Consider the following 17,005-nt stretch of genomic DNA (forward strand, 5'->3'; position numbering starts at 1 on the left):
TTAAAATTAATTAGAAATTGATAAATTGGTAAATCGCAAGTCGTAATCGTAATCGCTTGCAATCGATGTAGCGTGTGTCAAGAGTAGCCACAAACTACAACTTTGCTCAGCCTGCAATCTGGCAGCACCCATTTTCCTCTCTCACTCTCTCCCACTTACGCAACAAATTCAAGCCTGCCAAAGGCTGCTGCAGTGCGCGCGAAATTTGAAATAAAAGGCAATGTCTAATTTTATGAGATTCTTAAAGCGGAAAATGCTAAGTTTTTTTTTACAACGATAATAAGCAGATACTTATTATATATATATGTGTAAGGAATCGAAAATATTAATAATTAAAATTATTATTTTGCAGCTTTCAGTGCTCGGCAAAGATGCAAGAGTAGTGCTGCAAAATGATCGCTATTTCTCTCATGCAATTTCATACATACATAGCTATCAGCTTCTGCTGATTTTGCCATGCAAAAATACATATTTATATATTAACACAATTATATTTTAATCAAATTGTATATTTTATATACATAAATTATACATTAACATTTTCATTACATGATATCGATAATATTTTTGCTTATCGCTTAATTCTTATTTGGTACCAAAAAAATTGGTACTAATTCGTTCTGTCTTTGTGCGCGCCTTGCATACAAACGTGAACATGCTGTCTCGCTCGCACGTTTGATTTGCCATCCAAATGTAATTATTCAACTAAATCTAAATTCCGAAATAACTTCTTTATTTATGGGTCAATCGCTTTGAAATTTTCAGGGTCGTTTAATACGCATACTTCTCAACTGATTGTTCAGTTAGGGAGTGCTATGTCAAAAATTGCGCCTGTAAATCGTTATTTTTCAATTTGTGGGCGAAGGGGGCGTGGCATCAAAAATTGGAAACAAACTTGACCTGCGTATGGTATTCACAAACCTGCATTCCAAATTTGAAGTCTCTAGGTCATATAGTACTTGAAATCGAAGCCCAAAAGAAAATTGGTACTATTTCTTACTGTGTTTGTGCGCGCCTTGCATACAAACGTGAACATGCTGTCTCGCTCGCACGTTTGATTTGCCATCCAAATGTAATTATTCAACTAAATCTAAATTCCGAAATAACTTCTTTATTTATGGGTCAATCGCTTTGAAATTTTCAGGGTCGTTTAATACGCATACTTCTCAACTGATTGTTCAGTTAGGGAGTGCTATGTCAAAAATTGCGCCTGTAAATCGTTATTTTTCAATTTGTGGGCGAAGGGGGCGTGGCATCAAAAATTGGAAACAAACTTGACCTGCGTATGGTATTCACAAACCTGCACTCCAAATTTGAAGTCTCTAGCACTTACAGTCTCTGAGATCGACGCGTTCAAACAGACGGACAGACAGACGGACAGACGGACAGACGGACAGACGGACAGACGGACAGACGGACAGACAGACGGACAGGGCTAGATCGACTAGGCTGTTGATCCTGATCAAGAATATATATACTTTATGGGGTCTGCCACCCCTCCTTCTGCCTGTTACATACATTCTGCCAAACACATTATACCCTTTTTTGCCCATTTTCAATGGGCTCAGGGTATAAAAAAGGATTATAACTTTGGGCGAAAGTATGTAACAGACAGACTAACCCTATAAAGTATACATTTATATAATCCGTCCTATCCGTCTGTCTGTTTCTTCTTTATTTTTTCAATTTATAAATTTTCTGTTGTAAAACTTTTGTTAAAAAACTTACTATTATTATTTGTTAACCCAAAATGCCACAACCGCTATTAAAAGGCTTCACTTTTTAAAAAAATAATAAATATAACGAAAATATCAAAATGCGAACAAAAAATTTTTACGATCTATAGAGCATATATTTTTTTTTTATCAAAAATTAATTGAGTTTATTAAATTAAAATATATTTAACAAGTATATTAAATTAAGGAACATGTTAAGCATAGAGAGTTATTCTTTAAACAGTTATAAAAAAAAAATGAATTAAGCTTATGCAAATTGTGTATAACATATTCCGTGATAATCCTTATAACTAATTGAAGCTATTTGGTGGGTGACTCCGTAGAGCTATCTAGGCCAATGTTGCATTTACTCTCCGGACTCGTTAAATTTTTAATGTTTGTTGTGTCTGTTGAATCGGCTAGATTTGTGGATAAGTTGAAACTTCGATTTGGATTGGCTAAGATAGTAATCTTAGAATTGTTTGCAAATGTAGATTCAACATCGGAAACATATTTATTTTCCCAGTTGCTTGAATTTGTATTATGAGAAATTCCATTTGGCTGATAGTTGCGTGTCTTTACATAATCCCCATCCAAGGTGCTTTGCTCCTCCGATTCCCAGTAGGAAACATTAGGTTGATATGCTGACTGATATTTTGATGGCGGCGACAACTTTGTTAACTTGGGCATCAACTTGGCCAGTGGACGGACATAATAGCCATCTCCGGTGCCACCGTTAGTCACCCTCAACTGCGCCTGACGACAGCTCAAGTGTGTATCATGCTTAGCTATGAGAAAGGAACAGCTTGAGAGTCCAGCTAATGAGGAAAGAAAGGGATTAAATCACTCACCTATAAAATGCTGCTGTTCTCGCAACTCGCGCTCTGGCATCGGAATGGGCTCTGGTGTTGAGTAATCCTTTGGTGCCTCGGCCTCCACACGCTCACCCATCAGCTGACGTGTCCGGCCGGAGAGTGCCCTTTTGCCCGGCACCACATGCTCGAATCCCGGAGGCGGTGCAGCTAGAATTCAAATTTATTATAAACATTATTACAATTTAAAAAAAATATATATATAAATATTAAAATAAAAAAAAAATAACTATTTTTTCGATTATTGTTATTAAAAATTTGTATGTTAAATATAAAAATTATTATTTATTTTTGTTTATAAAAATGAAAATAAAAATTTAATTCTGTTTTTTCCTGACCGTTGTTTTCTATAGACTCAATATAATTTATTTAATTTTTTTATTTTAAAATTGAAAAAATTAAAATAAGGAACATTAGGATTGGATTGAAACTTGGTTAAATGTTTTACAAAAAAATTATTTTATAAGCCAAATTGTTTTCCAGCTTGGCTTCAGTTTATATACCCGTTACTTAAAAAATAAGTAAAAGGGTATATTGTGTTTGTTGGAATGTATTTAATAGGGAGAAAGAGGCATCTCCGACCCTATAAAGTATATATATTCTTGATCAGCATCAAAAGCCAAGTCGATATAGCCATGTCCGTCTGTCCTTCCGTGTAAGCGCCTAAATCTCAGAGACTATAAGAGATAGAGATCCCAAAGACTCCACAGACTCTAAATGCGTTGGAGCAAGTCAAGTTTGTTTTCAATTTTTGACACGCCCTCGCAAATCGCTAAAAACCACCACACCCACAGTTTTTAAGATAATACAGTTTTTATGATAATTAACGGTTTCTATTAATATTGTCTATAATATCACTTAACCGCAGCAAGATCGGACAAGTAGAACGGGAGTAATAGCTAACCAAAGTTATTAATAAAGTTATTATTTCAATACAATCACCTAAAAATATGCAGTAGTTTTTATTAGGTAGTAATTTTATTAAAATACTTATATATATAATGAAATAAGCAACGGGTAACGGTACTAAAAGAGACCAACTTTTTTAGATAATGAGTAAATCTAAAGGAAAATTAAAAAACTATACAATTTATGGTATAATTTTTTGTCCAACCGAAAGAGAAAGAGCTTAAGGATTGGGTAGACTATTTGCTTATTTTTATAATAATATAATATAATTTATAATAGAAAATATTTGATTATTCAAGATGCCATCGAAAAAGGCCTACGAGTATCTGAGATTTTCATTCGTTCAGATAAACATTTTCTTGGGATGATTTTTATTTAACTCATTACCCTCATTTTGAATCAATGTAACCAAGGAATCTTCAGAAGAGTTTTCGATACTTACGTATTGGATTGCTGGGATCCTGGCAATCTCTTTGACTTGGATCCAGAGGCTCCCACACCTGACGCGACTTTGAGATTGGCTGCCACTGAATCGAATCGGAGGCTGCAACGGAGAACGTGATCTGGCAACGGGCACGAGCACGAGGCGAAACACAGGAACGATGCCTCTCATGGCATTCCTCCTTGTGCGACTGATGCAAGTCGATGGTATCATAGTTGGATTGCTCCTGTGACTCAGATTCTTCAGCTGCATCATTTGGAGAGGATCTAACCGATGACTGCTCCCATTCGTAGGTCGGATTCAGGTGCTGAGCAGCCGTTGCAACTGGTTTGTCCTCTACCATATTGATTGGCATCGGCATTGGATAATATTTCAAGTGACGCCGCTTCTCCGGCTCCACAGAGCTATTAAATCCAGCTGCATGGGGCTTCACCATTGGACGCGGGACACGCGGTTGCCAGCTCGGCGGTGCTGGACACCGTGGATGCAAATGTGTGGAACTATAATGATGACGACGTGGCCGATAGAAAACTCCCTGATTGTATGATCTATGATGGTGTCGATGATCCGGAAATGGTGATGGATGCCGTGGCCAATTGCTGCGAAATGGTCGCCGGAAATATGACTTTGATTGAGGGTCATTCTTAGAACTGAACCAAGTTGCCTCTCTCGCACCCCTCAAACATGGCGGCGAGTCCCTATCGATCTCATTGTCCGAGAGGATCGGTGATATTCTAGGAGTCGACGCAAGCGTTAATGTGGGCGAAGCTGAAGGCGTTGGCGTTGTTATCGACGTTGTTATCGGCGGTAGTGGTGGCGATGATAGAGGCGTGGCCGCCTTTGAAGGCATTACCTCCAAGACGTTGAGCAACTGCATCGGCTCATCAATAATTCCATGGGCCACCACAGATGCCCAAGATGGAGAGCGTCGAGCCGACATGACACTGGAAACTTTTGATCAATGGCTCTTGTCAAGGAAGCCTCCGAAAGCTGCCGACTGTTATATATTTCGATATTTATATTTTCAAGCTGTTTAACGGGTTAATTGATTTGCACAAATTTTTGACAAACTAATCATAATATTATTAAATGGCAATTTGACAAATGTCACAAGGCCAAGTATGTTCATTCAGTTAACCAAGAAAGTGTTTTGACAAAATCAAAAATAAAACCATGTTTTTATTTTTTATTTATTTTAGAACAAATTTAAAAAAAAAAATTTTATCGCATTAAAGTTTATTTAAAAATAAAATAACCACCTATGTGACTTTCTACTTTGTATCAAAACACTTTCTTCACCAACTGTAAGCAAATTGACAAACAGTTTTTTTGTTTGATAGTTTTGCTGCTAGAAAGAAAGAGAGAGAGAGAGAGAGAGAGAGAGAGAGAGAAAGAAAGAGAGAAAAAGAGAAAAAGAAAAGAGAGAATTTAAGAAAAATAAAAAATATGTGTGCAAAAAACTTTGGTTGTGTCCTAGCTACTAAACACAAGATTACGTAGTAAAGATACATGCCCGTATTATTGCATGCTTTATTTAGTCGCCGACAAAAGCTACATGGTTAGTGAACTTTGTCAAAAATTAAAACCAGGATTGCGTTCAAGCTGCCACAACACAAGTTCACTTAGCAAAGACACAAACCAGTATGAAACTTTGGTTCACTATGGTTAAATAATAAAATGAACACGGCGCATAGGTAAAATTTTTTTTTTTTTTATTTAGCAATAATTTGGCAGACAGCTTTGAAAAGTTCTAGTTTAAAAATTAAAACAAAAATTTAAAATTTCTTACAAAAATTATAAAAAGAATTTAAAAATTCTTTCTTCACCATTAAGGAAAATTAAAAAAGGTGAATTTTCTTGGGTGCAACCAGTTTTGCAATTTGATTAAAATGGTACATGCTACCATATCGGAAAATTTTGCAGGGTGGCAACCTTTGGACCGGGTGGCAGCCTTCCACACCAGTGCTGGCGTTTGTTGGGGGAACAATAGCTGGTTCTGGCTGGAGAGCACCTAAATGTCTTTTTGTAGGTAATGTCGCGCAGTTTTACCAAAAACTTAAATAGCAAACTTAGCTGAAAATATATTTAAAATAGCCAGATTTCCAGCTAAAAGCAATTTTTAAATATTTCTAGCTAGCGAACTGTGAAAATGGCCAAAACTAGCTATAAAATAGCCAAGTTGGCAACAGTGGCAACAACCCTACTTTGAGTAACTCAATCGAAACAACTTGGCTTGGAGTGCGCTGCACAAAAACAACAAAACAGGAGCGCTAAAATGGGTGATGTTGACAAATGGATTGAGATTGTGAAGGAGTGCAAGTATTTGCCCGAAAATGAATTAAAGAAACTCTGTGATATGGTCTGTGACATACTATTGGAGGAGACAAACATACAGCCAGTGAGCACGCCCGTCACAGTATGTGGCGACATACACGGCCAGGTGAATGAATTTAGCGCGCGGCATGGTCACCCCAAAAATGCGAATCTCCTTATTTATATTTATATATATATATGTATTTATGTGTATATATTTGCAGTTCTATGATCTGGAGCAGCTGTTTCGAACCGGCGGCCCAGTGCCCGACACGAACTATATATTCATGGGCGATTTTGTTGATCGGGGCTATTATAGCTTGGAAACATTCACCAGACTGCTGACACTCAAGGCGCGATATCCAAGTCGGATTACGTTACTGCGGGGCAACCATGAAACGCGTCAGATAACAAAAGTCTACGGTTTCTTCGATGAGTGCTTCAGCAAGTATGGCAATGCGAATGGCTGGAAATATTGTTGCAAGGTCTTCGATCTGCTCACAATTGCTGCGGTACGTAACAAGCAAAACGCCCCATAAACATATTGATTACGTCCAAAAGTTATCGTAACGTTATTGAATCGTATAACTAAATGGCCTATGAATACTCCTTAAGTTCATGTAATGTTCATCTCTTTTGCTTTTGGAGTTTTACGATAACTCTGGACGTAAACATATGTATGAACAGCTAACAAGTTTATACGACAGCTAAACCTGATTTAGGCAAATTCAATTTCAATTTGGCCAAAAATATAAAGAAATATTCATTATTTTATGAGTTTAATGATTATCCCTCGGATTTTATTTCTTTTGCTAAAAAATAATCATTATTTCGTAAGTAAAATAAATAAAATCCTGAATTAGATCATGGTAAAATTGCATAGATTACCATTAAGGAAAAATATTCACATTCCTTTAATGTTTCTATAAGTCAATGATTTTTCAATTCAAAAAATTTCTCAATACTCAAATTAAGCTCAAAAAGTTTCACTTACTTAGTTTCAATTAAAAAACTTCTATAAATGCGGTTTAACTTAATTCGATTTCATTAACCGACTTAAGGTGTCGTATAAACTTGGTAATTACTGATAAACACATGTTGCTATCGATAACCGTGTCACCACAGATCATTGACGAAGAAGTGCTTTGCGTCCACGGCGGCTTAAGCCCTGAGATTATAACCTTAGATCAAATACGGACAATCGAGCGCAATGGCGAGATACCCTATAAGGGTGCCTTCTGTGATCTGGTCTGGTCCGACCCGGAGGACATGGAATACTGGCAAGTGGTCGATCATATAAAATTTAATTCAATATTTTAATTTTTAAAATATTCTATTTTAGGGGCCAGAGTCCGCGTGGTGCCGGCTGGTTATTTGGACATAATGTGACCAAGGACTTTATGACCATCAATAATCTGGATTTAATATGTCGAGCACATCAGCTGGTCAACGAGGGCATCAAATACATGTTTGAGGGCAAACTGGTTACCGTGTGGTCAGCGCCCAACTATTGTTATCGCTGCGGCAATGTGGCGGCAATTCTCAGCTTTGATACGGCGCAAGAGCGTCAAACAAAGATATTCCTAGCCGTTCCCGATTCGGAGCGTGTCATACCAAAACAGAATACGACGCCTTATTTCTTGTAAACACTCAAGCACGCCATCCATGGATCAGCCCGACCAAAACAACAAATCAATCAATCAATCATAATGTAAAAATACAGCACACATAACCAACGAATCGCCCCTGGCAGCCAGAGTTATCCAATTGACCAAAATCGTAAATTCAATAGCAGCCCACACACTCACTTTCTCACTCTCACACACACTTGGAAGCTTCAATCTTCTGCGCATGGAATTGTATTCATAATTATGCTCAAAACAATGAGAAACCTTGTATTTTGTTCCCGACGTCAGTTGTCGCCTTATATTTTTCTTTATTTTTCCTATCTTTTTTTTTTTGCGTGTATTGCAATATTATTTACAATATTTGTTTACTTTTGTACTAATTGTATATTAAATCAAATGTGTGGCACAAAGCAAAACAACAATTTGTTCCCCGATCATAAGGAATTTATTAAAACAAAAGACAACATGTAATTGCAGTGTTTTCTTCCCAGCTTTCAATGTCTGCAAGTTGCTAAAAACACAGTTGAACTTCTCTGTAAGCTTCATTATTACGTCCTAATCAATAATTCTTAAAGGTACAATTAAACTAGCTGATTTCTATAAAGAACTTCTTTACTAATGTTTTCGAAACAAATTTTTCAAACTGCTCATCAAAAAAAATGCAAAAATAAATAAATTATTTTTTAATCGTTTTCGTAAAACAGAAGTTCAACTGGACTTGTTATTCCATTGTGTATAAATATGTTTACGTTCTTATATGTCTGTTATAAAAATCAAATGAAAGATTATTAATTATAATATAACTTATTATACATTAACTATCTAAAATAAGCTATATTTATAGGCTTTTCGAAACATTTATGCATATGAAGAACTGAAGAAAATAAACTCCGACAAAATATTAAATTTCAAGTGATTTCTATTTAAGGGTAAATCCATCTTTCGAGTAACAGGAAATATAAAGGTTTACCTCAACTATAATTTTATTCAGCATCGTCATTAGAAAAATCAATTTTTTTTCCAACACTATCCAATTTTATACTATTCTATTCAGTGTCAATTTTTTTCATACTTTCCACTTGATACTTTCATACTTCCACTTTTATTAGTAACTTTGTCAAATCTTAACCGATTTCGTTGCGAAATGGCAATTTTATCAAAATTTATCGATCTATTTTAATTCTGCATCAAAATAGGAAATTCTATTTTTTTTTCCATTACTGTACATATTTTCCATGCCATCCTTTTCAGTGTCCATTTTTTCCATACTTTCCTTGATACCTTTTCAAAAACTACAAACTATTATAACTTTGTCCAATCTTAACTGATTTCCTTAAGGAATGTACATTTTATTATTATCTGGCCTCTTTTTTTGATTTTGCGTCAAAATTTGAAAACTAAATTTTTTTCCATCATTATCTATTTTTTCCATAACATCCTTTTCAGTGTCTATGATGCCATGACTCTTAAAAAACTTTAAACTGTCATAGCTGAGCTCTTTAAATAGTTCTCTTTTCCACCTGAAAGCGTAACCTATGAATATTAATATGCCATTTAATTATAAATAATATTGCGAAATTTGCTCAAGCTTTCGTCAAGCTGATAAAATGGCATGATTCACACCGTTTAAAGCAAAAAGACATGCTCTCTCGCTCGCACCGCATAGCGCCATCTCTTTTCCATTTGGAAATGTAATTCGAAAGAAAGCAAAAACGATAACTGTGAATTGTTTAGATCAATTTATTTAACAAGTTGTTGTAGGTTGTTATTGTTGTCGTTCTAGTTGTTTGCGGATCAACATATAATATTTAATAATAATAGTGATAAATCTACATTTTGTAGAGCCTGAAATCATAAAGAGATTGCAGTTTATCATCGTAAAGAGTAATAAACAATGCGACTATTTCGTAAAATCTAGCATATAATTATTATCAATTTCTTTTTAAGTTGTAAAAACAACGAATTAATAAAAAAAACAAAATATAATAATAATAATAGTAATAGAGCTAAGAATGCTGTAAAAAGCAACAACAACAAATAGCCTTCTTTTTTATGGTCTTAGCTGCAAATTTGAAAAGCATAAAACAAAAGTAAAAAAATTTAAACATGCTTGAAAAAATTTAGCAAATATCTAAAAAAAAAAAAATAAAACATAATAATCGTAATTACAATTTACATAATTGCTCTTATTTGTAGCGTTGAGGGGAAAGGAGGAGTGCGAGTTGTTGTTGCTGTTCTAGTTGTTGTTGTCGTCGTGTTTGTTGTTTATATCGTCTTGAGTTTATGTCTCTGTGTGTTTGTTTAAAGCTTGATCTCAGTGAATTCAACTCAGTGATGCAACTCTAGTTGTTCTTCTTCATCATCATCCTCGATTTCTACTGCGGCGCTATATAGTTGTGCTCAAAGATATCCAGCTCATTCTGTATATAGTTGGCCTTGTTGCGCAGCAACTTCAATTGCTTCTGATTCGCCTCCAGCACATTGAGCTGCGCCTCGAGCGTCTTCAGCTCCTCATTCATGTCGGTGGTGGCGGTGTCAACCGTGCGGCACAGACGGGCAAATGTGCTCGACAACTCTCTGAAAAAGTAAAATAGAATATATTTAAAAAAAAGTTAAGATCTTTGATCTGGTATCGTTTTGGGAAGACGCAAGGAAGCATGAATAAATTCATAAATTAACTTTGGATATACTGGAACCCACATTCCAAGATTGGAGCTTAGCTTATATAGACTGTGATATCTAGGTGTTTATACGAACTAAAATGGCTATAGCGCATCACTTTTACTTCAAGACTCTTAATAAAAAAAAATTCGATTTTACAGAAGTAAATAGGGTATATATTCGTCATGATTCCCAAACGTTGGAAACTCGTTGTAATTTTTAAGTTATGGAGCTAAAAAAAATACCCAAACTTAATATCTAGTTTCTATGATATATAGTGATCTATATAATATAATAAAGTGATCCGATATTTAAAAAATTAGGTCAGGATTTATAAATTAATATAAAATGTACAACTTTAGGGTTCGGTTGAGATATCTAAAAAATTAAAATTTTCTCACTAAACACTAAATTACCCATAACAAGTAAGGACTATAGTATTGAGTCCAAACGATTTTTCGTTCTAATTGGGAATTTATATAATTTAGGGTCCTGCCTAAAATAAAATACCCTCAGCCAGGGTAAAAGTAGAGAGGTAGTTTGCACTTACTGCTGCACTTGGTGGCTACAATTGGCCGATGTTAGATCCACAATCATTTTGAGCTTCTTGGTGGCATGTCGCCCATATTGTCCCTTGAAGGTGCGCTCCTTGGCCGAGTTAGTCCAGGACAGGCGTTCATAGAGATAGATGCAGCCGTAGAGAGCACCGATGCCAACCAGGACACGCCAGCCGATGGTTTTCAGCATCTGCAAGTGTTCGGTATTCAGGACATAGCGATATAATACAACCTGCTTGGGCAGCTAATGAATCGAGTCTGCCACAGGATCGTGGATCGAGGATCGACCTCGAGTAGGGTTAGAAATACTTACGACGCCAGCGACAACGAGACCGCCAACGGTGCCCTGTGAACCAATCGAGGACATGGCAAATCTTGATATAATCGACAACTGTTCCGGCGTAATGCCGCCCACACCCGGCGTGGGCAGCAGACAAACGGGTGTCGTCTCCACGGGTGTGCTCACAGGTGTAACCACAGTGTGCTGTAAATGAGAAGTTGAGTTATTGGGATTTTCAAGAGCAGATAGGGAGTAACTCACCCCAATACTGCTCTGACGATTGACCAAGGCGGGTGTTTGCTTTTTGCTTCGTTCACGCACTTTGCCCGTGAATCGCTGTATCATTGCCGCAATGCCCCAACTGAACTTGAACTCGAGATCCTCCTGAAAATCGGCACACAGATTCTGACAGTTCAGCGAGTACAGCATCTCAAAGGGTTGAGTGCGCACCACCATCTTTGAGCTATTTATCAGCAGTTGCTCGTTCGGCACCAGTGCATGCATGCGATCTGTCATCTCGGTTTGTGCCGCCTCCACGTTCATGGCCAATGCCATGGATAGACGTGCCCGGAGATTGCTACCCAAGCCGCTTTCCACATGGGCATTGAGCTCCTTCTTGTAAATGTTGAGCACAAGCCGTTCCGGATGGAAGGGCATGTTGAACTCATCGATGAGAACGCCAAGACGCCAGATTTCCTCATTCAATGCCTTGGACACCTTCTCCTCCACCTCCTCGACCATATTATGGATTTTCATCTTCATTTCACGTGTGACTTGCATCATTTGTGTCTCTGTGCCTTGAATGCGTTCCGTTAACAAATTCTTTTGATCCTGTTTCAGATTACGAAAGATTGTGATGCGCTCATAGATATTGTCCAGCATGGAACGCATATCACCGGACACGCTTTTACCCCTCGAGCTGTGCTGCTGGAATTTCGTCTTGACGGCACTCTGTGAGATGCACTCCTCGAATTTGCGCTCAAAGTCCTGGAACTCAAAGTAGCGGATCTGAAAGCCCTCGGCAATGGCGCCCAAATGTGGTGGATTACCCTTGGACTCCTCAATGCGGGCCTGGAGCGTCTCCCGAGCCGACACAAAGAACACACGCTCCGCTGCCTCCTTCTCGTTGCTGACCTTCAGCTCCTTGGTTAGGAAATCGATGCAACGCTCCGTATGCTGCGATTTAACCTACGGAAGGTTCACAATTTATTTTCCGATTAGTTAAATCATGCAACTTTATTTTCGTCTCTACATTATAGCTTCTTTCACATGCATATGTCTTTTTTATGGAGTATTTCAACTTTGTCACGAAATGTTGCACGATCAAATTGTCTCAGCTATGTTGTGTGCAAATTTCAGCCTCCTAGGTCTTATGGTTTGGGCTGTGCAATGATCAGTCAGTCAGTGTGTGAGTGAGTCAGGACAAAGAAGTTAATATACATATAGTCTCTCAATTTTACAGCTGTCACTATATCAATATTTTATCTTTAGTATGAAAAACTATCTTTTTTCTTGAGATGTCTCAACATTCTAAAGAAATTTGGCTAAAATCGGACTGTTATAATATATTGAAACCATCAAATTGTTTCTAAATTTATAATATAAGTTAAATTGATTCGGAATAAACCAAAAATAAGTTTTGTTTATCGAATTTTCTTAATTTTGTTTTGTGCTGCATTTTCGTAAACGTTTTACGGGCAGTTTTTATCGTTATCGTTATCGATCAAGACATATGCACGCTTAATTGAAGCTTTTTGAAGCTTTGGCTTGCGACAGGCAAATCAAAACAAAACACAGGCAACAAAGCGCATTTAAGAGAGAGCTTGTCGGGATCTGGGTCTGGATGACATTACCTTAGCCAGCTCCTGGCGTTGTATACAATACATGTATAGTTGTTTTTGTTTTAGGTAGGGTATTAAACATAATTTATGAAATATATAAAACAACAACAACATTTACAAATTGGCTTACGATATTAGGATAGATAGAGAGAGATCAAGAGTAGGACAGATAGTAATGGAAGTCTGATAGATCTTACCGATTCCTGAAACTCCGGCTCATTGGCCGATGCATCCCAGCGATTGTTTAATATAAAGATATTGGGCTTCGATAGCTTCTGGGAGACGGTGTGAAAGAATTGCTTCTCGGCACGCGTCATAGTTGATTCGGCATTCAAGACGAGCACAAAGACATCGGCATTGAGGCAATGATTGTCAATCCAATCATCCAAATTAGCGGAGACATCAACGCCCGGCGAGTCCACAAACACAACATCATCTCGCAATAGACTGCAGCGTTCCCGTGGCCAAAAGATGCGAACCAGACTGCTCTCGCAGAGCTTCTCCTGGCACAAAGCGTTCGCCAGCTGTTTGATATTCTACAGAGGTGAGAAATAAACCATTAGGAATGGCATACTATGCAGATTGAGAAGATTTAAGAGTCTTGAGACCAAAGATTAAAACTGCAACCTATAACCGATTGATATTAGTAACCGTAACCGAAACAAAACAATTTTTATTATACCGAAACTAAAAAGCCAAAATGATTCAAACCGAAACAACCGATTAGTTACCAATTCATGTATAGCTGTTAGTTTCGGTTTAATCAAGCATTGAATTCAGTAATGTAATTATTGTTTTTCTTATTTATTTTAATAGTGAATTTGAGTATTGAGCGTATTTAAAAAATGGCAACCAAATTTTTTGAACGAATTTAAAAATATTTCAATGCAGAATGTAATTAGAGGCCAAATAATGATCAAAATGACATTCCGCTTAAAAAACGGTTCAGTTTTGATTAAGTTATGATAGTTTGAAGTTGGTCAGACTACGGATTTAGCCACTTTACAAGTCCAAATTTTTGTTCAATTTCACATGATTTTTTACAAAAAAATGAAAGGTCTCAGAATCAAGTTTAAAGTGTTGTTTTATACTAATTACGATAAAAGGAGTTGATTAAAAGTGAAAACCTGAGATTTAAAATTTTGAATTTTCGAAATTTCAAAGGGGGGACTCTTACCATCGAAATCGAATCTTGGTCGAAAATAATTAAATTTTCAAAATGAACAAAAATTGAATACAGAATGAATAAAGATGCCAAATCATGATTGAAATGACATTTTGCTTGAAAATCGGTTCAGTTTTGATCAAGTTATGACTTTACCACAACCGTACCGGACAAACTTTTCGGTTTTCGGTTCTTGACAAGGAATTTTCCGGTACTAAAAATGAAACGGTTAGTTTCGGTTAACGGTTCCGGTGTTACACAAATATTTATCGTAACCGAGTAACCGATAACCGAAACCCTAACGGGAACCGATATTCGATTCGGTTCGATACCCTGCATTTTGAGACTTACCACCACGTTGAGCTTCTCATCGGAGCCCTCTTTCATGAGATACGCCTCGCCGCCATCGCTGCCTTCGACCTGGCAGAAACAGTTGGTGGTATGACCAATGCCGCTGGGCAAGATCTTCTCCCGGAGCATGGCATTGATGACCGAACTCTTGCCGTTGGAGGTGCGGCCAAAGAAGGCGACCTTCATGTGATCCCGCTGCAGTACCTCACGTATGGCGGCCACCTTAAACACATAGCTCTCAAACAGTTCCCGCTCCGCCTTGTCCACAATTTCAGCATCCGCATGAAGAGCTGCAAAATTTGTAACCGATTTAACATTTTGTCTGATGCAATCGACAACTATCACCAACAGTGCTGCCATATCACCCTTGTTCCGGCCAGATTTGTCCCTTTTTAAATGAATTTGCCTGAATTTTTTATGAAACATACCCTATCCGGAAATGTCCTTTTTATAGGACTCTTTTCCAATATTAATATTTTTAACGGTCAAAAATTGACATCGCGCCAAAAACAGGAATAACACAAAAACTGATGCATGTGTACTTAAAAAAACTATAAAAAAGTTGAAATTTTGAGATTTTTCCTGTTTTTCTGTTTCTTTTTAAAATATTTGTCCTATTTTTGTCATTTTTTCGGAGTCCGTCTACGCTGTCTTTCTTATCGACTGATCAACTGATTTTCGTTTAATGACTATAACTTACCATTGATAAAGGTTGTTGTTTCAAGAACATATTCCTCGATTTCACCATAAATATCGTTAATCTTCTTTTTGGCTCGCACAAATATCTGAAGCGGTGATTTATCATTTGATTGATACATGCGATTGTCAGACATGGTATTGAAGTTGGCCGATGTCGATGATGCGGACGTTTGCAGCGATAGATTGTGACGGGAATCGTCAACAGTGTCCGTGGCCGTAGAGTTTTTATCGTTATCGTTGGGGCCCGTTTGGCCAGTCACCAGTGAAATGGTGCGATTCAGGTAGGCCGCCATTTGTTATTATGGTTATGGTTGCGTTACAATTTGATAAATGAGAGAGAATTTTGATACAAAACAAAAGGTATGTAGCCTATGGAGGAATCCCTTACCCCTTGCCCCGTGGCCACGCGCACCACACTTAGCAAAAATTTAAAACAAAAAAGTCAAAATAAGGATTACTTCAAAATGATAACGATAAAAGTGCACGTTGATTTTGGTATTGACTTTTTTTGGGTTATCGGTATCGATATCGGCTTCTGGTTACTGTTTTTGTTCTTGGATCTGATTTTCACAATTATTTATTTATATTTAATTTTTTTTTTGGTTTCTGTTTGTCGTTGTTTTTGGGAGAAATACTCAAAAATCAGTGGCACAAAACTGAAAAGAAAAACAAAAATGTAACAAAATATGACATCAAAGGCAAAACTAAACAACAGTACATATGCATATATAACAAAAGGAACAACAAAAAGTTAAAAGCTAAATTCCAATTGATGTGCTCTCTGCTCACACACACACGCACGCACACATAGATGCTGCTGCAACGGCGCAGTTTATTTATGTTTGTGTATCCATGTGCCTGTTCTGTGTGTGTGTGTGTATGTGCGTGTATTTGTGTTTGCAATCGTAATCAACGAAAAATATATACTGATAACTTTTTGCAGGCGCCGTGTTGCGCTTTCCCGTAATTGATTCGGTTTCCACCAAACTGCGATCTGAGCTGGTAAACCTGGCCAGCAACTAACCTGATTAGTGCTTTCGCTCATCGTATGTTTATGTTTCCGGCGAACGCGATCCAAAACACGCAGCCCGCAAGTTCACGTTGATGTTGCCTTTGTGGGTTGCTTTGCTTTGTTATGAAATCGCGTTCCACTTGTCAACGTTCCATGCACATTTCTAACAACTACAGCTGATTGTTTGTTTTGTCGCTTGGCACTGCACAAATCCCGTTTATTTTGCCTATAATTTATCTATAAATGATGTAACGCGGTGCACAAATCCGCCAACAGAGCTGCAAGCCAAATCGATGTTATATCGATATATTTCATTGCTTAATAGCTGTGGTGGTCAACCGATAACATCACCATCGGTGTGACCAAAAAAAAAAAGCTCAAAAGCGTTGAACCAATCAGCTGTTCGCAGCTTTTTTCCCGCCAAATTTGAATATTTTAGCCATTGAAATAGAAAAGCACTCAAATCGTTTGTGTTTGTATATTATTGTTCTGTTTTTTTATTACGTTTTTTTTAGAGGTTTTTCTTTCCACTTGTTTGTATGTATTGGTATTTTTCGTTA

At 37.2% G+C, this 17,005-nt stretch overlaps 2 protein-coding genes across 3 annotated transcripts; one reads left to right on the forward strand and one right to left on the reverse strand.

Moving 5' to 3' along the window:
• The first annotated feature begins 6,122 nt into the window (after positions 1–6,122).
• On the forward strand, positions 6,123–8,471 carry LOC117793683 (serine/threonine-protein phosphatase 6 catalytic subunit). The gene is made up of 4 exons (XM_034634066.1): positions 6,123–6,378; positions 6,476–6,763; positions 7,377–7,531; positions 7,594–8,471. The coding sequence occupies exons 1-4, from the start codon at positions 6,214–6,216 to the stop codon at positions 7,895–7,897; spliced, it is 912 nt and encodes a 303-aa protein (XP_034489957.1). The 5' UTR covers positions 6,123–6,213; the 3' UTR covers positions 7,898–8,471.
• Positions 8,472–10,040: 1,569 nt separating this feature from the next.
• Positions 10,041–16,747, reverse strand: LOC117788369 (transmembrane GTPase Marf). 2 transcript variants are annotated; one of them, XM_034627125.1, is made up of 8 exons: positions 16,458–16,747; positions 15,435–16,089; positions 14,735–15,024; positions 13,416–13,754; positions 11,639–12,565; positions 11,411–11,581; positions 11,091–11,287; positions 10,041–10,456 (listed from the first exon to the last, which is right to left on the reverse strand). In XM_034627125.1, the coding sequence occupies exons 2-8, from the start codon at positions 15,724–15,726 to the stop codon at positions 10,255–10,257; spliced, it is 2,418 nt and encodes an 805-aa protein (XP_034483016.1). In that variant the 5' UTR covers positions 15,727–16,089; positions 16,458–16,747; the 3' UTR covers positions 10,041–10,254. The 2 variants fall into 2 exon arrangements, with proteins under 2 accessions (XP_034483016.1, XP_034483026.1); XM_034627135.1 differs by lacking the exon at positions 16,458–16,747 and adding an exon at positions 16,361–16,427.
• Between the last annotated feature and the right edge of the window lie 258 nt (positions 16,748–17,005).

The sequence above is a fragment of the Drosophila innubila genome, chromosome X (genome assembly GCF_004354385.1).
Source record: "Drosophila innubila isolate TH190305 chromosome X, UK_Dinn_1.0, whole genome shotgun sequence".
Lineage (NCBI taxonomy): Eukaryota > Metazoa > Arthropoda > Insecta > Diptera > Drosophilidae > Drosophila > Drosophila innubila.